Raw genomic sequence first — 24,730 nt, 5'->3', positions numbered from 1 at the left:
CATACAAAATTTATTCCTGCCTTCTACCCAGAAAAGTGCCACCCTTGAATGAAAATAATAATTATATTCGTACTTATATTACTTCAATTTGGATGGGAAAGCAGAGGAAACAGAAATGGGCTTTTTTCCCTGAAAATACTGTCTTAAGTTCTCATATTTTATTTTTTAAATTTGTTTTTATTTGTAGAAAGAGCTCACAAGCTCAGTGTCTCACAAACCTCCCTTCTCCCAACCCCCACAGCTCCTCTACCCCTGGGGAAGAAAAGGGGATAAACAGAGTCATCGCCTGAGAGTGGGTTTTTAAAAAGCACATGATAAAACCTGGATAAGAATATTTAAATTCCTCAAGTCAATATTCTGTTACTGCTGGAAAGGAACAAATTAGGTGTTTTAACAGTGACCTTGACACAGACTAGATTGCTGACACCCAAGTATGTAGGAGAGTGAAGATGAAAGAGTCAGAAGTAATTTTACACAGGTACAAGAACGTTAACCACTAACAACCTTGTGAGAAACGGCAGTAAGAATCCCAAAACTTGTCTTATTTCTTGAAGTAGCCAACATGAAGGCAAGAAAAAGTGACACATCCAGCAGCTTAAGCTAGCTGGTATCTTTGCATTTCCTGCATTCTCCAGAATTTTACAGCATTCCTGAATGAGAAGACAATCCTCTCAGCCTCTACAGTCAAAACTTTACACATTCCATTCTTGAAAGTAATCTGAAAGAGTAACCCTTTAGGGTAAAGATGTTCCAATCCAGCCCATATTTTTGATGCAAGTGTGGATATACTGAGGATTTTTCTATTGAGTCCCCTGACAGACACAAACATTCACACAAATGAATGGGTCAAACCAAGTTTCCTGGAATACCACTGCTTTTCAAAGGGAAATTGAAATTGAAATTGAAATGGCAAGCATGAGTAGATCAATAAAATCTCTATAGTCAGTTGGAAAACTAGCCCTATAAAGTGATAGTGTTTACTTTCTTGATTCTTTTTTATTTATTTTTTTAGGCGAGGCAACCCTTGGTTGACCTTACAGATTGCAAGGACCCTGTCAGCTTACGATCCCTTATTTTTTTTATTTTTTACGCCTACAGCACCTGGTTATCCTGGTGGTCTCCCATCCAAGTACTAACCAGGCCCAACCCTGCTTAGCTTCCAAGATCAGATGGAATCGGGCTTGTTCAGGGTGGCATGGCTGTAGACACTTTCTTGATTCTTTAGCTCAGTGGTTCTCAACCAGGAATGATTTTTCCCATAAGGGTCATTGGCAATGTCAGGAGATATTTTTAGCTGTCCCGAGTGGGGGGATGGGGCACGGTGCTAGGCCAGGGATGCTGCTAAACATTCTATAATACACAGGACAGACACCTCCAACAAAAAATTATCTGGCCCAAAAGGTCAATAGACATTAGGGCCAAGGTTAAGAAACCTTGCTTTAGCTAAATAGAAATAAACCAGCAAAGGTCCAAGATGACTATAGTCTTAGTTAGGGTTAATAACTTCCACAATGTTTTCTACACATATTGTATTTCACTCACACTAATACATCAGATGGTAAACACTATTCTGGTTCAATGGTTCTTTTCACCATCAGAATATCTTGCCTGTTTCTCAGGATTTTGTTTTGGAGTTGAACTTTTTTATTCCCAAATAAAGTTTTTATTTTGAGTTTCAATGATCTGAACATACCCACATTTAACAGCAGCTAAGTTTTTAGAAGACTCAAACTCCTGGGTTAGATTTTTTTTTTTTTTTTTTTTTAGCATGTCTTTGTAAAGAACAGAACTTTGTTAAGAAAAGATAAGAAGAAATCAATTTCTTTATAAAATAAATAAAACTCAGTCAAGTGAGAAAAGCCACATCTCTTTGGTTACATGGTTACTGCCTTCCCGCCCCCGCCCCACCCAAAATATATAATTATGAATAGTTCAAGAAGAGCATTCAATATATTCCTAAATTATGTAAACATTTCTTTCTGTATCGTCATTGCTCAGGGAACAGTCCATGTTTTTCACACAAGTCCATGTGCAAAGGGTAAATCCACTGTCTTGGCTTCAAAGGTAAATATACATGGTCACTGACATGAAATAGAAAAGTTATAGCTAAAGGAAATAAAATAAGAAGGAGTAATGGATAAGAGGGCACAGAGCACTATAATCACTCAGCTTAATAAACTCGTACACAGAAATTGTGTAATTCTTAATGTATTTGATTTAACTCAGCGTATCTGCCCCACAAACACCTCATTCACAGAACCCACTTCAACCCATACACCTGCACTGAGTTAGCCAAAGGGAACCAACACCCCTGACCACAGCCCATTTGGCCAAGACAACTCTCTTCTCAAGGAATTCATGCACAGGCTGGTCAGTGACCCATGACACCTGATCTGTTTAGATTCCTCTCTTGGGAACCTCAACTAAGAGACACCATTTCCAACAGGAAGAAAGTAATCACTTGGAATGTGGCTGCCATGTTTCTGCTGAGCACTGGATTAATGGGCAAGTCCTCTGGAAAATTCCTTAAAACACTCCTCATCTCACTTAGCTTGAAAGCATCTCTGCTCTCTGTTACTAAAAAAACATTAACTGCATGTAAAACTGGTGAATTCTGATTAAGGTCTTTGAATGTACCAACGTCAATTTCCTGGTTTTAATATTGTACCATATTTATGCAAGATGTTACCATCTGGAGAAAATGGGTGAAGGACACAGAGGACCTCTCAGAACTGTTCTTGTTTTTTTGTTTTCTTTTTTCCAAATTCCTGTGAATCTATATTTAAAAATAAAAAAGTTCTTTTAAAAAGCATATGGGTTTGCAGCTGTCATGACAATCTCTTCAAAATTTAACTAAAACATTTACCTGTCCATATTACTTTCCCAGGGCTGCCATAACAAAGTACCACAAACTTGGTGGCTTAAAACAACAGAGGTTTATTGTCTCACAGTTCTGGAGGCAAGAAGTCCAAAATCAAGATGTCCACAAAGCCATGCCCTATGAAACCTGTAGGGGAATTCCTCCTTTCTTCTTGGTGGTTTGCTGGCAATCTTTGGTGTCCCTTGGCTTGTAGATACATCACTCAAAACTCAGTTGTCACATAGCATTCTTCCTGTGTGTATCTGTCTTCACAGGGCCATCTTCTCATAAGAACATCAGTCATATTAGATTAGGAGCTCACCCTACTCAAGTATGACCTCATTTTAACTAGTTACATCATCTACAATAACCTTATTCCCAAATAAGTTCACATTCTGAAGTACTGGAGTTTAGGACTTCAATATACATCTGTTTTGGAGGAGGCAGGCGTGGATGCAGACACAACTCAACCTATAACATTACCTATAACATTACTCATCAAATATCTAATTCTAGAGCATATCATTTTTCAGAATGGAAATCTCGTTCATTCATTTGTTCATTCAAAAAATCTTTGGTCTTCTCATGATCAGTCTCTATATTATACGCTGTGAACACAAAAATTACTAATATGAAAAGTCTGCCTCAGCTTCTTCATCTTTCTTTTATAAGTATCAAAATCTAAGGCTTCTGACATACTCCCTCAAGGAACTCCTGGAGGTCAATCTTCATAGACCCCTACAACTGCTCATGGATGTCCAACAAGATCCCCATCTACCATAACTCTCTGCATCACATTATTATCTGGTGCTTTCTTGTTCATTTGTTAATTTATGTACCTGGTCCCTGCTCCCCTGCTAGAATGAAAGCACTTTGTAGGTAAGGTCCTTATCCATCTTTGTTCCTCCAACATATCCCCATAAACTGGAAAAATTATTGACCCTGTAGGCACTCAGTTATTTGCTAAAAGAATGAGTGAACTACAAAAGACCATTCACTGAACATCTGTGTGTCAGACTATCATCCATTTCCATCCTCTACCATTCATTAACAACCCTACCAAGTAGATGCTAGAGCTCTAATTCGCACTTGAAATTAAGGCTTTTGAGGTTTGATATAACCATCCTAACACACAAGCATCAGAAGAAGGAGTCAAATAAGGCATGATGATAACTTCAAACCTATTAGGCTTAGCCCAGTTCTGCAGCTATGGTCACTCTTAATGCTCCCACAGTCAACTGAAAATGCTCGTTGTCCTGTGTTTGGGAAATTATCCTATTTAATATTCCAGAAATACATTTTATTTTAGTGTCTAGAGATAAAATCTAAACCAGCTAGAATTTCTGATGCTTGATACAGAAATATTTAGAGATATTTTTGGATTTAAAAATACAGTATATTTGTGATTTCATCTCATCACAGAATCAGAAGATTGAATGAAAACTCTAGTGGCCAACAACAACAAACCACCACAATTCAAGCATTCCAAATAAGCAGGGTGTTTGAGATCAAAGGCTAATTTCATTCAAAATGCATGTAATGGATCCAAGAAATGACTATTTAAAATCTAAGCATAATCTAAGAATAACTCAAGCCATTTGAAAATATCGAGAGTACTTTCAATATAATTCAAATTTTTAATTTTCACAGAAGTTATTTCTTAAAAGTTATTTTCATACAAAGCCTATTTAGTTTATTAAACTGAATGCTCTTCCTAGAAAAATTTCAAAAACCAAATTTCTTTAATTTTATTTCTTAATACTGTCCAACTCGCTCTATTACTACACTATATTCATATATTACACTATATTCACGTTGCTAGACAGATATTTTCTAATAATAAACACTGTAACCAACTCATTCCTGTCAAAATTTTGATGAGATCATCATGACAACTGCAAACCCAGAAATTTTGGTACTGCTACCTTTAATTCTTCATATATTTAATATCTGCCTACACATGATGGCCAAACAGAAGGTTCCTGAATGTATTATAAGCACAGCTTAACTATTTTAAAAAGGATATTTTTTTAGATTCTAATTATTAGCTCTTAAACTTCAGTGTTTTGTGAAATTAACTTTTTTAACTGACTTCTATCATCAACCTTGACTCTCAGATATTGCTAACATTTCGAAAATTATCCATCATTTGTACTTAATTATAAATTATTTATTTCCGAAGACACAGCCCCACCTTATTACTGGTCTCTCCAGTGTCTTGACACACCAGAGTATTTATATAACAACAGTGTGGAGTATTTTTCACATGCAAAATTCCAAATTGAAGGCTGAAAAAATCTAGAGAATCATCTATAGTCATTTTATTGATATAACTGAGGCAAAGAAGCCAGTGACTTGCCCAATATCAGACAGGATGTTGGTAGGAAACCTATCACATAAAGCAAAAGGACAAGCAGGTCTTTAGTATTTTGTAAACACACTCCAAGATCTGTGTGCTGAGTGAGGGTAATGCAGAAGCAAGAAGTATCAGAAACATAACAACTGGTGAACATCAACAGTTTCCCTCACTGTGGTCGGCTAGCAAACGATGTATGCAGGCTGAGCTTCAAAAGAACGTAATCCTAAACAAATGGAACCTGCAGAAGAACTAAGCCAAGAAAGGGAATATATGAAGTCTGAGGGCACAAAAATCAAAACAAAAAATCAATAAAATAAAAGCTTTCCAGCAGAAGGTACACAGAGAGAAAAACTAAAAGCAGGAAAAGGACATCACTAAACATACGTTTCTTGAGCAAAACAAACCCAAACCTAATTTCTATGAAAAAGAACCTGTCTACGCCCATCTTTTTACATTTCAAAAACAAAGAAATCTAGTTTTGAAGATAATTTATTACTTACCAAACCTGCTATTGGTGTGGACAGTCTATTGATCTTCTTAATGACACCAGGTTTAAGCTTATTAATCAAACTGAAAGAAAACAAAGAAATAAGATATGCAATTACAAGACTGCCAATATCAGTTTTAGTGTTCTTTTCAATATTCTCAAAAATCATGTATGCCACTATTCCATCCCTAATATGTTATTCACAGCCCACAGCCCAACAGAAAGTAAACGACCAAGAAAACCCATCAAGGAGGAGAGTAAGAACAGCGCTGCCAACCACGGGGAGCGGCCTGTATAGACACGCTTCCACATTCAAAGCCATGTCCTTAAAAACAGTTAGTTTCCCATTTCTTAAAGAAAGGTAAGATTTCATTGTTTCAAGTTGCCAGTTTAAGAAACTCTTTATGGTAATTTAGTGTGCTTGGCCCTGAGAATACCTTTTTCCATTAAACATTGTCATTGATTTGTTTCTCAAATCGATCCTTTTTTTAAAAGGTAGCTTCAAAACCATATTATTTTGCCAGAATTAAAGGGTACAGTGGAACTCATTCTAATGGCCAACTAATTTTTATTGGTAACTCATTTGAGTCCATGACTGATTGGTTTGTTACCATAGCAAAATGACTGGGTGAAAAATTAAATGTACCAGAACTCCCCAAAATAGACTAACAGTTACCTCAGAATCTAATGTCGAACAAGATTAAGTTGCTATGACAATTTGCAAAGATATCTATATCTCTATACTCTAGAAAACTAAAAACGAGCACAGCTTTGATATCTACAACCTAGAGTACACTTTTTGGTTCCAAATCTAGATTATTGCGAATTCTATTTTTTGTTGTTGACTAATACAGTGCCAGGCTACATAGAAATTTAATGCTATAATAATGTTTTTCTATTAATGCTATCTTGGTTAATGAATCATTAATCATTGCCAGAAAACAATTTGGAACAGTGACTTTCCTGTTCAATAATCCATCCACCAAAAAAAAAAAAAAATTCTTTATTTTGTAACAGAGCTCTAATAGGAAAGCAAATTAAAGAGAAAGAATAAATTAAAAATCAAACATTTTTAATTTACTGGTCTCCACAATGGGCGACAGAAAATAAAATCTGACACTTGTGGAATGTCACTCCTTCAGCATTCCAGAGATTTATATATACACTTGAATGTGCTAAAAATAAAAAAAGACAAAAGTCTCAATTTAATAACCCTCAGAATGCTGTTCAACAGGATTCAAAATGACAAAATGATGGCTTATAAAGATTTAGTCTGATGAACAAAAGATGTTTTCTGTTTTCATAGTTTCTTCATACAAAGGTCTTTAGACAATTTAATATAGATAATAAAACCAATCCCCTCAACTTTAAGCATTTCCAAAACTGTTAACTCCTTGATTCCTAATTTATTTATGCAGTGAAAGCCATGTAGGAAGAAAGGTTTTCTCCCTTCATGGCCACTTTATTTTTCTTTAGTCACTAGCTGAGGAGGTAAAAAAGAACTGAGCAGGTTTATAAGAAAGAGAGTTCTAAATTAGTTCCTCTAGTTGTTCCCTATTAACCAGGTATTTCTTAAATTCTATTATCAGTGGCATTCCTGCAATGCATAGAACTAACTGAAATAGTATTTAATAGGAACATAATTCTCACAGAGTATAAATCAAGAAGTTCGTGGCAGTTGACCATTACTTAACAATGACTTTCCTATAGTAACCTGGATCTTAAAATGTAATCTTTTAGTGATATAGAAAAATTAAAAAACCAATATGAGCTGGGGCAACTAATAAATTGTCAGGGACGCGTGGCATTAGTTGTCCTTGTTAGAAGAAGAGTGTCATACATTCTTCCTCCACCCATTTGAGTCACTGGGGACTTTGTCCAAATCATTCAATTTACATGTTTACTTATCATTTTGTATTATTACAGTGTCAGTAATATCAGGAGTATTTTTTTAATGTAGTTGCTGGGTTCTCAGTTAAGTCAGCCAAAGGAAGTAAGAGATAGAGGTAAAAGAAACAGCATGGATAAATGTTGTCTCCCAATAATGAGTTGACTCCTCCCTCATCAGAAAGTTCTAGAGCTATTACTTAGAAGCAACGCATACAGAGTGGATTGGTGTCCTTCACTCCTCAGGCTCCTAGCACATATACAAACAGGGAAATAGCCATAAGGAAAAAAACCACGCCCTGGATAACTCAACAAACTACCCTCTAAAAAGTCATGTCTCCAGATAATCATGCTAAGTGAAATAAGCCAGACAGAAAAAGTTGAAAATCACATGATATCATTTACTTGTGGGATATAAAACTAAAAGCAACAAATGAACAGGACAAACAAACAGAAACTCATGGACATGAACAATAGACTAGTGGTTACCAGAGGAGATGAGGGAGCAGGAAGGTAGACGGGGTAAAGGGAGTCAAATATATGGTGACAGAAAGAAATCTAACTATGGGAGGTGAACACACAGTGCTAATATATATATATGTCTTACTGTTAAAGTGTACACTGAAACATAGGATTTTGTTAATCAATGTCATCATGAAAAATAAATAAATAAATATATTTTTAAAATTTTTTAAAATTAAAAAGTCATGTCAACAGAGGAAAATGCTGTTTTGTCGGTTGTTAAAATGGTATTGGTTCTAAGCACTAGAATATAGAGAAAATGCTCATATGGTTTGGGCAAATACTGAACATCTAATCAAATTATGAACCATGAATAATTATTTTCATACACAATTAAAGAAAGAACCTGTAGGACATTCCTTCTAAAAAGAAAAAGAGATTTCATAAAATTTAAATTTCTGTGAAATTAAAGGGCATAGTAGTATGTCAAATAAAATATTCCTACGGGAATAAGGGCATAGTAGTATGTCAAATAAAATACAAGTGTCACACAAGAGAAATACTACTCTCTTTTGCAAACAAAACTTTGCATAATAACTGTTCTTCAATTACATATATTCCTAAAAGCAACATTGACTTCAGGTGACCGGCTCTATTTAAGAATCAGATAACATGATAACCTTCCAGGTGCCTATGTGCACAAGGAACTAGAGCAAACAAGAGACCATTTTATCTGCCTGTATCTCCATGTCCCATCCCTCTAACCCGATGCAGAATTATATAGTTAATCCCCCCAGCCCTCCCTTAGGTCATGGCATAAACCTGGTGATATGCTTTGATAACATACAAGAGGTTTGCTCTTTTAATAAGATTAAAACCAGAACGGAAATGACAGTCATTTTGTTATCTCCCAATAAGGCCCGCAGCCCTCTCCTTCAGCTCATCCCTCCAGTGGTTGTCTATTTCCTTTTCTACTCCCACCCAAAAAACACTGCCCACCCACTCCAAGGGAGCTGAGTTACACAACAGATGCTAAAAAGTTGGCTCTGTTCAGAAACCTTGTCACCAGTAGAATGTGATATGACTTTAAATATAAATCAGAGATGACACTCAGAAAATCATACATGAAGCTCAATATGATGTCTAGCCGAGTTATAGAAGGTTTTAATCAGAGCTAAAATCTAGTTCCAAATGCCAAACCTCACTTTCCCCCTTATCAGAAAGCTCTTCAGCAGAGGTACAAAATGTAGGGACATCTTTGGACTTCCCATTTCCAAAGATTTTCCAAATGTACCAGAAAGACTGACATCAAAGAGCACAATATACTGAGAATAAACTTTTTAACCTATGAATTATTAGGTTAGTCATTTACACATATATTTCTAACATCTTCCTGTCAACTATGTTTTTTAAATCTATATAGCTCCACAGTTGTCAAACTTTTCCTATTAGTAACTAAATTTTTTAAAGATATAATAAAGATATTACACATTTCCTTTCAAATTAAAGAGCAATGATTTTTGTCTTATCTGTTATTTAACACTCAAGAAAACTTGCCTAGTTTTCTTCTAGATGCAAACTCCGCTCAACAAACATCTGAATGTTTACTAAAGATAGAGCCCTGTGCTGGGATCATACAGCGACCAGACAGTGAAGCTGTCAAGTGCAAGAATATTCTTTCAATCCAAACAGCATCTCCTAGCACTTAGTGGGGTACTTGGCATTTACTAGGTGCTTTAAAAATATTTGCTAAAATCCACCAACTTATAATACAGAAATTTTTCTGTGAATGACTCAAATAAATTTTTCTGTAAGTGATTTACCTAAATTTAGAAAAACTTTACTTTTAGTTTTATTCAAATGCTAGAAATGGTTTTTGGCTTCTCCCAGCAAGGACATCTCTCTTCTGTTATTTTTTCTGTTGTCAGATAGTTAAACTTTAATGGTCTCTCCTAATTGTCAAATGTTAATTAGGAGAGTAAATTCTATCAGATATATTAACTTGGACTGGTTATCTTTTTCTAAATCTGTAAGCTGTTCTATTTTATTATATTGTCCACAGAAATAATATATATCCGTAACATAAATTTTAGTGACTGAGACAGTCCATTCTATGGATGAACCAGAATTTACATTAAAATGTTCTATAACAGTTGGACTGGCTATCTTAAGTAAATTCCTCACTAATATTTTAAATTAATTACCTCCATCTAAATTCATAAGCTATAATATTTTTAAAATAACATTGAGTAGTTAATTATCACATTTCCTTGGGTAAAGTAATAAGCATATGTAATTAAAATTTTTTAAGTGTAAAAATTCAATATAAATATTTATAATGACTTCAGTATTTTAAGACTGGTAGTAAAATTAATATAAGTTCAATTTGTAGAAACCCTGCAGTAGTAATTTTGAATACTGCTTAATTACTTACCACACAAATAGTTAACAATACATGCTATGATGGGAAAATGTGTGGAACAGCAACAAGTCAATACCAATGCAATTTATAATTATCCTTTTATTAAGACAAGACTTCCTTATTTGGCCTCGCTGTTATGCCCAAAGGATGCTGAAGTGAGTCTAGCAAAGCTTGAGCAGTCTGACAGCAGGTTCCTAATTCCAAGTAACTCCAATAGTCATAGCACTAATGGAACTCGCTGAGTAACAGGAAATTTACCACTATCATATCAATAAAAAAAGGCGTCAAGCAGGGGGACTCAGGCTTCTGTCCTGGTCCTGCCATTAACTATTACGTAAAGTTGCTAAACTTCTCTCTATCCCTTCAGGTAAATGAGAGTGATATGTCATTCTCTAATAATTGGACTTACGTTCTCTCCAATTTTGCCCCTGTAAAAATGCTTCACTGCATATTTGAATGTGTATCTTTATCCCTGCTCCTTACCATTTCGTTCTTTATTTTTTACTTAAGTATAGTTGCTATACAATATTATATTAGTTATATCAGTTTCAGGTGTACAATATAGTGATTTGACATTTTTGTACCTTTCAATGTGATCATCCCCACTAATTCTAGTAATTATCTATCATCATGTAAACATTACGATTTTATTGACTATATTTACGGTTTCTTACATTTTATTTCTAGAAGTAAAATCATCAAGGTGAAGGTCTCGATACTTGTTCGAAAAGGAATCTGGCAATGTGAATCAACTTGCCTTTGCACTAGCATACAGCCTTCGTGTGCCTACCTCACGGCAAGACATGATACAACTGGTCACATTTTTAATAGCAGTGACAGTATTCCTCTGCCTGTCAGCTACCTGCTGCACGATCTCCCACAGTGCTGCAGCTTTTATAACCACCACTCTTAAGGAATGTAAAAATGTTCAACAATTTTACATATCATAGTTCACATATGTAAGTTGTTTTTAATATTTCCTACTATGAAAATGCTTCATACATTTTTTATTTGTTTTGTAGTCTTTTCTTAAAATCCCAAAAGGATTATCAAGTCTTATAATTTTTATGACAAATACGTGTTTATATTAATAAATAAAATGGCATGTAATTCCTTGACAGGTATTGCCAAATTGCTTTTCAGAGTTGTACCAGTTTATATTCAATTGGTCATTTTGAGAATATTATAGATCATTTCTCCACAATACAGCCATCATTTCATAACAAGTTTTAAATTATTTACTAGTTTTAATTAAAAATATAGTATCTGGTTTTAGCATGATTATTTCTTACTAATGAAGGTTAATATCTTACTGTTTATTTCCAGCAGTATTTCTTCATTCGTGAATTGTAATATCCTTTGCTTACTTATCTACTGAGGTTTTTAAATGTGTATTTTACCAATTTATTTGAACTCTAGATAATCTTTAAGTCATTTTTGCTTATAATATTTTCAGAATGTTATTTGCATATATATACTTATTTGAATATATATTCAAATCTATTTTCCTATTCCTTCAAAGCTTAGAATTATAAACTGCCTCTAAAGTTTTTTCTAACTCTTCAATTGTATTTTCCAGCTTATTATTTTAATCTAGACTGTAGTTTTGTATGAGTTTTTAAATTAATTCTTGCACAATTATTTATCCTAATACAATTAACTCAATGATTCATTTCTTCTCTATTTTCTCATATTTCTTTCATCACAAATTTTTATGTATAAAAATGTATTTCTGGACCTTGCTATTACGTTAATATGTACTTTTATAAGGCAATACATAATTATTAAACACTGTGCTTTGTCATGTTTTATCATGTGTTTTAATAGTGGGTTAGGCTCATCCCACAGAAATTTTCATTTTTTTATCCTCATTTATTATTCCATGTGAATGAGAATTTTTAATTCCAAGAAAAATCTGACTAGATTTTATATGGGTATTGGATTAAAACTATAAATTAATTTTGACATCTATTATTCTATATGGAAATGTAGCTTATCATTCCATTTCTTAAATCTTATAGCTTACCATTTTATTTTCTACATATAAAAGTCCCACGTGTTTCTCTAAAGTAAATGTTCTAAACTTTGTCACTATTGCTTTTATTCATTAGATATAATCTAATTTTCTGATTGATGATTGTTGGTATATAGAAATTATAGATCGTCTCTCACATAAGGCACTCTACCTTTAATTTACATGATACTATCATATATGTGTTCTTTTTGCAGTATTCATTCTCCTCATTTAATTTACTTCACATTGCACTTACCAGAATCCCCAAACTTTCACCTTTTCATGGCCAACACATCGTTTACTGTGTGTTCACCTGAGAGCCTTCATTACATCAAAAACCTACTTTGATAACCCTCTTGCTGATCGACTTTAATATAAATTGTTTATATCATATGCATTTAGCTCCCTTTTATTTTTAGACCATACATTGCTCCCTTTTATTTTTAGACCATCATTCTCATCTATTTCTCAGAGGCCCTATCACTGAAATGCTGTACGTTCACCTTTCAGTAATGTATATTTAGGATAAGAAAGCCCTGTATAGATGGTACATGCAGGTTCACAAAACATACGTGAACTTTCTTCCTTCAGGTTTGAGGCCACAATATAAAAAACTTTTGAAAAATTTGCAATGAGTCTGTACAATGTGACTACCATAACAGACGTGAATTTTTAAATTGATGTTCGCCAAGCTCACTTTCAATTTGATACAAATTCTTAAAAGTTTTTGCTATATGTAGATGTAATATTACAGAAAAAAAAAATGACCATGAAGCTGAAAAACAGAGCATACAGATGGCAACCACAAAATACTGCCAAGAAGAAAAAGCAGTTTAATCTTTTTAAGTTATCTTTATGAAATCGAACACTTGCATCTTTTACCTATATGTTTACCTATTTCTGGGCTATCAAATAATATGGAAACTTTAAAGTTAAACTACATTAAGTGAAGAAAAATAGTTTTTATTACTTAAATTTCAAATGGCTATATGGATCGGGATCAATAGATAGTGCTGGCAAGCTGAAGAGCTGTATGGAAGCAACTGTCCTCAGGAAATACAAAACCAGAAGATCTCTAAGAAAAAGCTCATTGATACACAAGAGCCTCTAGGCACACATGGAGCACAGCACAGAAGCCACAAGGGCCCAGGAATGTCACTGCCACTCAATGTGTGAACGTCTCCCACCCTAACAAAAGACAGAGTTCTCTTGGCCTAAATGAGAAGTGGCAAAGTTCTCTATCTTGTCCGATGTCTTAAAACAATCATCTGAATGCCCCAGAGTAAATTAATAGTATTTTTTAAATATTTTTTCTTCTATTAAATATATCTTTAACAAAATATTATGGTACTTTAGGCAGATAGTATAGTCATGGCTGATATAAATAGAAACAGTATTTCTCAAACCAATAGATAAATGTCTTGCTCCACTCTTTCCAAGCTGCAAGCTATGGAAAAGGCTTGGTGAGCTTTCTCAATAATGTAAGCCACGAGTTCAAAAGGCATAAACTTCTGATGCATAGCTGACTTGGAAAAGAGCAAAGACATAGACTTATTCCAGAGATGGGAAGTATAGACTGGCACACCCAATACTGAGACACACCCAATAAGATTACCTTTGAACATATCTTGTTACTTCATAAGGAGAATAAAGAATGTTTTCATTTGAATATTTCCAAGATTGCTATCATAAGATGAGTAACTGTGAAATTACTAACTCATATCACTAGCTGGACATGCCACTAAATGTGTTTAGCAAAAAATAATTCAGCTAGAACCACAGAGCAAGAGAGAATTGAGGATATGTATGTAGTAGCAAACCTCAAATATTTTGTAATATATAGTAAGGTAGACCTCATGCACACTAATAAACAATGAAGATAGGAAACAGATTAATAGATAAAACAATAAAATTCACAGAAAATTATAACAAGGAGCTGAAATGACTTTATAAGCTCTTGTCAATCCTTTTACTAAATAGAAAAAAAACAAAATTAGATCTTGTTTCCATCTCACTGCTCAGTAAGGCCAAGAGAGATTACATGTCTAAGGTAGAAGGTAAAAGAATTACTATAACAGACTTTAACTGGGAGAGTATTCTTTAGCCCTCAACTCATTAGATCGCACAGTTAATCAAACTAAATGATACTAAATAATTAACAGAAGATATTGACTTCCATAGTCAATCAGATTAAAAGGCAATAAATGGACATAATATCCTCATTATTCAGATATGTATCTTGTATGAAACCTCAGTGCAGAGTTTAGACTATTGGAAATGTCAGCACACTGCCAGCTGGGTGAAAACTGTGATAAGCTCACTTCTCTCAATTCTCCACTTTGATAGCTTGGAATGTCAGTTCAAAAGGATAGACTATAACTAAAGGATAAAAATTTGCTTAAATTACTAGATAAAACAATAAGAAAATTCTTTTAATGGTGGTAATTAAGTAGGATGTCTAGAGAGATTTAACAGGCAACAAGCAGACCCTATATTTCACAAGAATTGGTCATTTTTCTGGCAGTGAATCAAATGGAAGTCAGCCTTTTTCTGTAAGAAGATGAATTCAGATTTTTTAAATATCCTAATCATGTTTTAACTAAAACTTAAGATTTCTTATGGGTAAAATGATCTAAGACAATAACTTACTATATTTACTATTAATTTAAAAGTTTGAGCCTAAAATACCAGGCTTCTGAATAACTGATTTTGCTTTCCTCATACGTATTATAATTTAGATAGATGTGATCAAATAGTGATGCCTGCTTATAGACCAACCAAGTAGGCTTTCTTCAGTTACAGATTTATACAGAATATAATTGCCTGGACTTTGCTTTCCCTCAACACTACACCTTTTAAATTGATACACCTTCATTAACCAATGGCTATAAACAATATGATACACAGCTAAGAGAAAGACTTTTTTTTAATATAAACATTTTGCAGTACTTTGGTGTCCCACAGTAAACTACAATTGCTGATTGTCACAGCTTAATGTTTACTTTTGCTACTTTTGGGAAACATTCATTTAAACACTGGGTACTAAACAGATTGATAAGACTTACCTGATAATGCGCAAAACCCCAAATTGGTATTATTTCAGTTAGGAAACAATTTAAGAATGAGCTTTAGGAAGCTGTGCATTAAAGTGACTTTAAAAAACAAACAAACAAACAAACAAAAAAACAATCTCTCTCTAAATATGCATCCAAATGTTTGCTGTGACCATGAAGGTAGAACTTACATATTTATTCTAACAGCACTACTTGTGGTTAAAACAGTTTTTCATCTATTCTAAATATTCTCACTGGTAACAGGCTGAATATAGTTTTTAGAAATCACCTTAAATCATTCAGAGCCCAGGCTGGTGCATAAATTGCATTTTAAACAAAAAACTGGGTTGTTATTCTCAGGTACGTTTAATGACCTAGTTATGGAAGCAGTGTTCCCTCAGAAGGCACTACCTAAAAATGTTTTCATTAATAGTTCCATACTATATAGCCACAAAGTGACTTCAATGAACAGATCGCCTATTTGGGCCATATGCTCTCTTATGTATGAAAACAACTCTGTGCCTCACAGGGCACTTCCTACATAAACCCACCTAACTCCTATCCTGACTTGTGGGGTTTTTAATTGACATCAACGCTATTTGGCTACAAACCTCTAAATAGTCTATACTTTATAGCAAAGGTAGTTTTCAGATCACATGCATCCTTCCAAGCCATTTTTGTCCCTCTGTCTTCTGAACACATTAGAATACATTTAAATCATACAGTTTTCAAATCAAGGTAATTTCCTGTCAGTGACAAATTGGGCTGACCATACAGCCTACTAAAAATAGTTTAAACACTATTTGTCAATGACAATTCTGAATGTGACAACACAAGAGATCAAGATCCTTTAAACTTTATTTGTGGCCCTTTTTCATATGCCTGTCCTACAACATCTTAGCTAGAACCACATGAAACTGACATTTCTGTAGCTCACAGATGGTTAAATATCAACAATTTCACAAGGTTCAACTGAATAATACTGCTGAAAGACAAACAAGTCTGAACACCTATCAACAGAGCTAATATGATAGAGACTATTATCTACACACCATCTTCCTAGCAACAATCTGTGTTTATACAAAATTTGATGGTTTATAAAACCTTTTAAGTTCCATATGTCTCATGGAACTTTGCAACCCTGTATAGTAGGCAGATCAGATACCCTGATATCTACTTTACAGGTGAGAATAAGGCTCAGATGTTAAGTCACTTGCTCAAATGTCCAAAAGTACGGGAGCAAAGAATCAAACCTAAGCCCTCTGACTCCTGATCTTTGCTGCAAACAGCCTTCCTTTAAAAGGATAATCAAAATCATCTAAGTACAAGCACATACTCCCAGTGCACCCTGTGGTCAGATTCCATAAATACCTATTGCGGTAAGTGTCTAGATTGAAATACTTAAGTACTTTCAAAAATGTGGGTGCGTACTCAAGTATGTTCTTATAATTTATTTGCTCACTTCTGCAACCTGTACCCTCACACCTTCATCCTTACATCCCACCCCCAAAGGTCACATACCTGGCTAGCTGTACTACACATCCATTGAGGAACAAACCATCATACTAAACACAGTACATGCTTCATATCATCAATCACGGCACCAGCCCATTTTCCTTATGATAACCAAAGCTTGAGATGTGATTTTCAATAATATTAATTAAATTGATGGCCCATGACTCAGATTGATTGTGGTAATGTAATGACTCCACATAAATCTTAAAAGAAAAATGTGCTACTGCCTAACTTTGTTCTACAACCATCATTATTTATTGGCGAAGAAAAAAAGTTTTACATTAACTTCTAAACTAGGCAATTCCATACATCAGAATAATCACAGTAAACAATAGCTAGAACAATGTAATAAGGCCTTCTCCTCAACCACCCATCCCCATTGGCCCATTGAGCAATAACAGAATCTTTCTTGTTTACTAATTTAAAATAATATACATTTCACCAATGCTATCTTTAGATACAGAGACTGATAACTCCTTCTTACTGCCTGGTACTGTGGGGGTGTCAATTTGCAGGGATCAGATCTCACTTGTTACCAAGAAAACATATCTGTGACTATGGTAGCCATGGAGAGAGGAGCGAAGAAACTTCATAACACACACACACACCTTTGCCTTTGAATTATTCTTTTAAATGCCTTAAATACTTACTCACACAACAGAACACCATTCTCTAAAGAGGCTCGAAAGTCCTTTGTTTCAAAATTCTTCTCTGTTACTGCCTGAAAGACAGATTTGGGTATTAATTTTCTCTTAATGAGGAATATCACACAAGTCAAATCTAGTACTAGATTAATTAATATGCATCTAATGTTATAATTGAAAGCTGTGCATATATCAAAAGTTGTTCCATATAAGAAGTTATGTGTGGTTCTGTGTTACAAAGAGAAAGGTTATCCATTTTAGTATGAAAAAATATAAACAGAAGAAAATCACAATGAGCATTTTCTGTACTATAACCATTTCATACATGATAAAAATTAGAAGCTACATTTCTAACATATTTTCTATTTTTAAAAAAAAAAACCTATGGGTGATCTATTTTACTACATAAATAAAAACTGATTAAGATATACATTTGAAATACCAACTATATATGCACAGCATTTATTTCAATCCCATCTTTAAATTCTTCAAGTTTCATTACAAAGCTAAATAGCAGAAGACATGGCTCTCCTTAAATGTATTCACGGAATGGCCCTGATTTGCGTAAAGAGCTATTTACTGAAGCCACCTAGGGAGAAGACTATTAAATCCTGACAGAGAGAGACAAAAGACAGAGAAGGTAGATGGTATGAATTTTAAACAGACAAAATCCCCACTAAAGGCTATTACATATGAACAGGCCACCTAAGGTTGCCACCGACAATGTTCTTAGTGAAACTGCTGAAAAAATATCTACGGATACTGTCTCTTCAGAGTGGAGTGGTTGGGAGGGATGGGGATTCCAGAGAGGAAACAGAAGCAGAGAAAATGGAGGCCACAGAGGGGAAAAAAGCCGCCCCAAGAACAACTCCTTGGACTGGGTCCTCAGCTAAGGGTGTGGGCAGGAGGCGCTGCCACAGCAATGACAGCAGCTGCCCTGGAGACGTACCCACCACCTGCCAGCAGGAGTCCCTGCGCCACCTGCCACATCAGGGAGAAATACGATCCTGGAAACCTAATTTGGGAAGTTATTCGTCTTAAATGCTCGGTGAGCCACGGGGCGCCTGCTGTCCTTACACACCACTGCTAGCTTTACCGTCCACCTAGAATCCCCACATGGCTTCTGCATCTTTTCCACAACGCTAGACACGCTATCTGTTAACTGACAAAACAATGGTTAATTTTAGAACAAGAGTAAGTTTCTCATAAGCTGGGTTTACAAATATGGACAGGCTTCAGAGCCAGGAGGTGACACATTCAAATATAGGAACAAGTGGAAGATCCTTTCCTGTACACAGTATTAATCTACAAAAAGGCTACATTAAACTTCTGCTGAGTGTCTCTGTTACAAGCACTTACCTGGATACTTGGTGAATTTCTAAAAAAAAAAAAATTAGGCAGCTCTTCCCTTAAGAAGCTTTCAGCCACATAGTAAAACATGCTTAAAAGCACAGTAAAATATATTCTAACAGAATGGCACCTATTTTGAGAAATAACTTTAAGTGGTGCATGGATTATCCCAGGTAACCTGCGTAGCACAAGCTTTTGAATTTTCCTCAAATAGATCCAATAAAAACTCAGTATGAGCACTGATCCCAACTAGTGAAAACAGTGACATCTCATTTATCAAGGAACTGCTGTCCAAAGTCAAAAAGCATAAAAAAGCCCCAAACATCAAAGCAGATATCAAAGTCCATGTTCTCTAGACCACTGAAACAATCTAGCAATTATGTTCTCAATTCAATTTAGATGAGAAGAAATTAGGTTTAGAAGAAAGGAAGTCTGTACGGTACAGACACATGGCTAACAGTAAAGGGTAACTAACAATCAATAGCACTGGATTGGCCAACCCAGAGGGCAGAATGTAGCAAGTGACAAAAATGGAAAGCGAAAGGACTCAAGTTAGACAAAATATATTCACATCTCACTTTCATTACATAATAGGTGTGTGATCTTAAGCAAGTTAAATAATCTCTCTGAACTCCAGCCTACTCATCTGAAAAAGGGAAAATATCACCTACTCAGTAGCTTCTAATGGCCAAGATGCTGTTCAATCAAATACCTACGGGTAGCTAACAGCAGTATATGCTTAACCTCATTACATGCACTGACCTTAAAGTTAATACTCTGCCAACACACTCCAATAATTAACTCTCAAAGGAATACCTCTGCACCATATAGGCAAGGCTGGGTTATATTTAGAATATTAATTAATAAAATTGAAATAATGGAATATGCAGAGCAATTAAAACCCAACTAACCAGAATGGTTCATTTCCCCAAAAAGACTACAGAAAGGCAAAATTATAGTGTGTAGATTTCAGACCACCCCCCTCCATATATCAAAATATTAACATATCTTTGTATACTTACCAAAACCTAAATAATTGTAATACCTGGCTCTATTCATACTGTATTTATAAAGAAGATAACATAAAAACTAAACAAAGATTTTTAAATAATAGTTTGTATTTTAAAGACTTGGGAATCTGGCATGCTCTGTGCAATACTGGAGGTAATATAAAATACCATTTTTCTAGAAGGCAATTTATGCTGTGTATCTGAAGCCTTACATATGCACTCTTTCAGGCACACTATGTAGAGACCTAGGACTTTATACAAAGACAGCAGCAGAACACAAAAGACATGAATAGAAGAAATGCTTCTATTTCTTCAATTACAAACATCCTAAATGCCCAACAATAAGAAATTAATTACATTATGATATAACCATAAAACAGAAAACTACATGAACTTTAAACTCATGACATTAAAGTACATTTATTACTTGTAAAGAATCCTTAATATACTAGTTATAAAGCAATTTATGAAATAATACATGGAGTATAATTCCAATTACTATAATTCCATAAGTATGCATTTATAATTATGGAATAAATGTTAACAGTAATTATTTCTAAGTGGTAGACTTACAGATAATGTTAACGTTTATTTTTGGCTTATTTACAGATTATAACAACCATAGATGTTTCTTATGCAATACATATACAAAGTAATCAATATTTTTTTTTAAATAACATTCAAAAGAGGTCAGAATTCATCAGATTTCAGTCAATTTCCTGTATCTCCTGCATCCAAAGGATATAGAGAGAGGGAGACATCAATTTTTATGCTAGATAATTTTTCTCATTATCTACAAAATCCACACACTCCTTAAATTTAATAATCTTTACTATTCTCCTTTTACCAGTAAGAAGATTGAGGTTCAGAAAGTTTAACGTTCTAGAAAGTTATAGAACCATCCACATTCAACAGACACGAAAAAACCTACAGCATTTTACAAATTATCAGTGAGAGTGTCTTAACTGCATCAGACACTAAACCTTTCAAAAGCCAAAAAAATTATATTGTCTTCTATCTGCATTTACTTTTTTAAAATCTAAACTAGTGTATTTTACCATGCACTATACTTTCAAAACTAATCTTCCATTGTTAAGGGTATAAATAGTAACTCAGTAAATAAAAATTGTTCAATTAAACTTTTTGAATTTTCCTGGATACAAGAGATTTGTGCCTTAAGGTATAATGATTGTATGTGTATGTATATTAAAGAGAGTGAAAGAGAGAGAGAGAGAATATGGCACTCTAAACTTTAATAAAATGAAAAATTCTCTTAAAATGTTTTAAGAGTTTCTCTGGATGTGTTCATGAACGTTAAAAAATGTTCATACTGTATATACTAGCCACCTCAGCCTCAATAACTCAAAACACCTGACTGTAAGTAAAATTCTTAATTACCAATTTATAGAGCCATATAAATGTAAAGTCATCTAAGGCCCCTCCCAAGGAACTAAAACGAAAATAGTTTTCCAAAAACCTTAAACCTAAAAGGAAAGCATAATTTTACAGCAGGACTTTTCAGTGTATAGCAGCTGCCTGGGCCACATTCCTCCAGAAACACATAACATCTACTATTGCCAGGTGAGGTCAGGTCGTTGGTCTGGAGCCTGTGAATCCTGGCTCTGCCATTTCCTGCCTGTAACCCTGGACAAGCTGCTTAATCTCTTAATTTTTCCATTGGATACATTTTTTGCAATGGACATACAAAGTACCTATCTCACAGGGTTACTCAGAATTAAATGAAATAATGCATATAAAGCACTGAGTACTTGCCTAACTCAGGAGCATTCACAAATGTTAGCTAGTATTATTAGCTGTTATTCTCCATCAGTAGAATGAAGATAAAAGGTTTCATCTTATCAAATAAAGGAAAGTCTGTTTGGCCAGATGTAACATCCTTTATTTAATGAAAGAAACTGAGTTACCATATTATAAAAATCTACTAGACTACCTTTAGTATCCTGGATACTAAAAATTATAAAGTTTCACAAAGGACCTCAAAATATAGAAAAGGCAGTTTGTTCCAAAAATTAAATCATACTTTAAGATACAAATCCATTCTTATTTTAAGAAGAATTCAGTGTGCCGAACAGTAAATTCCAGAATTCTGAGAGAACAAGTGTTTGTCTAGGAGTTCTAATCTAATAATTATTCACTGCATTTTTCAATAATTCTGAGTCTTACTCATTAGCAAGTTATGTGAGGTGTGATACCTCTTACGTAATGAGGGTGTGATCCATAAGAACTAAACAGAGATGTGTTTCCCACTCAGGTTATCAGAAGTCAACACAAACAGGAGTAACCACTATGTAGTCAACAGCCACACCTTGCCTCCTGTAAAAATTTGTTGTTTTTTTCCCTCTTTCTTGCCCCTTTCCATATTTTTAAATATAGTTTTAAAAAAAATTGTCACCACCTGAAATAACCTGAGACATACATCAAATGAGACCTGGGATGTAATCCTGGACACATCTCACTCTACACAATTCTGATACATCACTGCTCAATCCCCTAATTTTTAAAAGGAAAGGAATATCTGCCCTATCTACTTCGCCGTACACAAGTGATATGTAAAAATTTTTAACCCCTCTTCCAGCCATGTGTCCCTGTGCACTGACTGGCCATCCTGTTAGGAAGAAAACTAAGAAGGGACAGGATGTCTTGGGCAGGATGCTTCCTGTGAAGTTATAATGACTCTCTTGAGCACCTGAAGGGCGGAGCAGCACGCCGAAAACACTCTGCACAACACCGCGGCCAAACCTGTCCTACCACCTGCAGCCTCCAGAGAAGCCCTGGACACGAAGTTTTTAAAGGGCATATTTTGTAGAAGGAAAATATCAATCAGCTAAATATACAAGCAATAAGGGTCGAGTTCACAAATGTCAAAAATTCATTTCTTTTGCTATGAAATGTATTAATTTAACTGACAAATGGGAATTATCTTCACACCCTTTACTATTTTGTTTATAGTTTTATTTTCATCTTCTCGCTGGATGAGATTTCCCACTAAGATAAGCACCAAGTTTCTTTAAAGCCGCATCTCTCAGTTCCAATTCAGACCACATAATACACACGATTTAAAACCCAAACATTCTGGGAACGCCTCAAAGACCACTTTATACCAGACTGATTATCAGCAAAACGCCCACTAACACAAGTCAGCAGGCACTCGTCTTATTTAAATTTCTCAATTCCTTTTAAGCAGCCATTTTAAAGGCATCTAGAATCCCAAAAGCACTACCATACTTTTGCACAAATCACAGTGCAAAACCATAGTGCCTATTTGAGCTTGTTTTAAAAAAGATGTTTGCTGATAAAAACTAGGCTATAAGCTTCAACTGGGCTCACAGTTGATTCCAAATTGCTACCTACTAACTGACTGATCAACTACTAGATCATGATATTTAAGATATATATACATTCATCATCATGCTAATCATTCCCACATAAGTAATACAAAAAACAAAAACAAAACAAAAATAAAACAAACAAACAAAATCGAGAAACAGTTACCATCAGAAGCGACTGTGGAACACAGGCCCCACATCGTGAAACAATTCACAAAAAAATGGGTCTGCCTTAATTTTCCATTCAAGGAGATGACTGAGTGTTCACCTTTGAATGAAAGGGATATTGCTTCCGCAGCGAGAAGCCCAAGGCCTGCACACTTCAAGAAGCTGCCATGCTTTTTAGTCTCTAAAACTGTCAATGAATTTAAAAATACCCCTTCCTCCTTTCTTCTATTAAGCTTCATTTTTGAAGCAACCATTATATGATCCCTACAACACCACAAAACAGGACCAATTTTTATAATGAATTCTACGAGATGTCTGTATCATTATTTATGATGCAGTAACTCTGACAGATCCCCTTGGTCGCACATGCCAAAAATGTACAAATGCAAGGATTATGGCATAGTCAAACACATTAGGTAAAAACTAAACATATTTAAATAGAACAACTGTCTACCTCCTAGCTTTTTTCCAGAGTAAAACTATTGAAAAAGTTATCTGAGATATTAGAGAAAGAAGCCAGTTCTTCCCACGAGAATGGGCTAAAATATAAAACTAAAAAAGGGAAGTTGGAGTCAGAAAAGCTGAGCCAAAAGTCTCAGACTCCTTCCTTGTATAATGAAAATAAAGTCTCCTAACTTCTCCAGGCCTCAGTTTCCCAGACTGCGACAACCAACACTTATTCGTGTTTGCTCGTGCACAATCTCCCTTAACCTTCACAGCAACCCTATGTGGTAGGTGCTTTTATCCCATTTATACGTGAAGAAACTGGGTAACAATACAGTTGCCTGAGTTGTGACTTAGGTCAATCATATCTCCCTACATACCAAGTATTGAGCATTGAATGAATGAATGAGAGTATCTGTGAAAGCACTGAGTGAAATCTGCAGTGTAGTTAGCAACCTACCTCCCTATGCTCCTAGCCATCCCAGTCTACACTGCAGATTCTCAAGGGCAGGACTGTCCTACCCAACTTCTCATTGGCTGAAATATGGCTTACCACACACTAATCACTTATGTTAAATTTAATTGCTCTTCCTATGAATATTTGCACTACAAATATTAACCAAAGAAAATCAAGACAAAAATAAAGATTGAACTTGTTTTTATAAGAAAGAAGGAAAGAAGGAAGGAAAGAAGGAAGGAAAGAAGGAA

General features: G+C 34.7%; 1 protein-coding gene, 1 long non-coding RNA gene and 2 pseudogenes across 19 annotated transcripts in view; 1 reads left to right on the top strand and 3 right to left on the bottom strand.

Moving 5' to 3' along the window:
- Positions 1–24,730, bottom strand: part of LMO7 (LIM domain 7) — a 181,765-nt gene that overhangs the window by 101,547 nt on the left and 55,488 nt on the right. For 17 of the 18 annotated variants that reach the window (XM_039886866.1, XM_039886879.1, XM_039886880.1 and 14 more), the window contains 2 exons: positions 17,710–17,780; positions 5,720–5,789 (listed from right to left, as the gene is read on the bottom strand). In XM_039886866.1, coding sequence (XP_039742800.1) covers positions 5,720–5,789; positions 17,710–17,780 — 141 coding nt within the window. Of the gene's footprint in view, positions 1–5,719; positions 5,790–17,709; positions 17,781–24,730 lie in introns of those variants that run through there. The other variant, XM_039886885.1, reaches the window with a different exon arrangement.
- Positions 1,090–1,207, bottom strand: LOC120622253 (uncharacterized; annotated as a pseudogene).
- On the bottom strand, positions 1,745–5,708 carry LOC120621515 (uncharacterized). Its single transcript, XR_005658179.1, has 2 exons — positions 5,055–5,708; positions 1,745–3,468 (listed from the first exon to the last, which is right to left on the bottom strand). It is a non-coding gene; the product is annotated as an uncharacterized LOC120621515 (long non-coding RNA).
- LOC120622087 (ATP synthase subunit gamma, mitochondrial-like) overlaps positions 18,626–24,730 on the top strand; it is a 30,134-nt pseudogene continuing 24,029 nt past the window's right edge.

Source organism: Pteropus medius, unplaced genomic scaffold (assembly GCF_902729225.1).
Source record: "Pteropus medius unplaced genomic scaffold, Ma_sr-lr_union100, whole genome shotgun sequence".
Lineage (NCBI taxonomy): Eukaryota > Metazoa > Chordata > Mammalia > Chiroptera > Pteropodidae > Pteropus > Pteropus medius.
The sequence above is the reverse complement of the archived record's forward strand: the minus strand, read 5'-3'. Positions and strand labels throughout refer to the sequence as shown.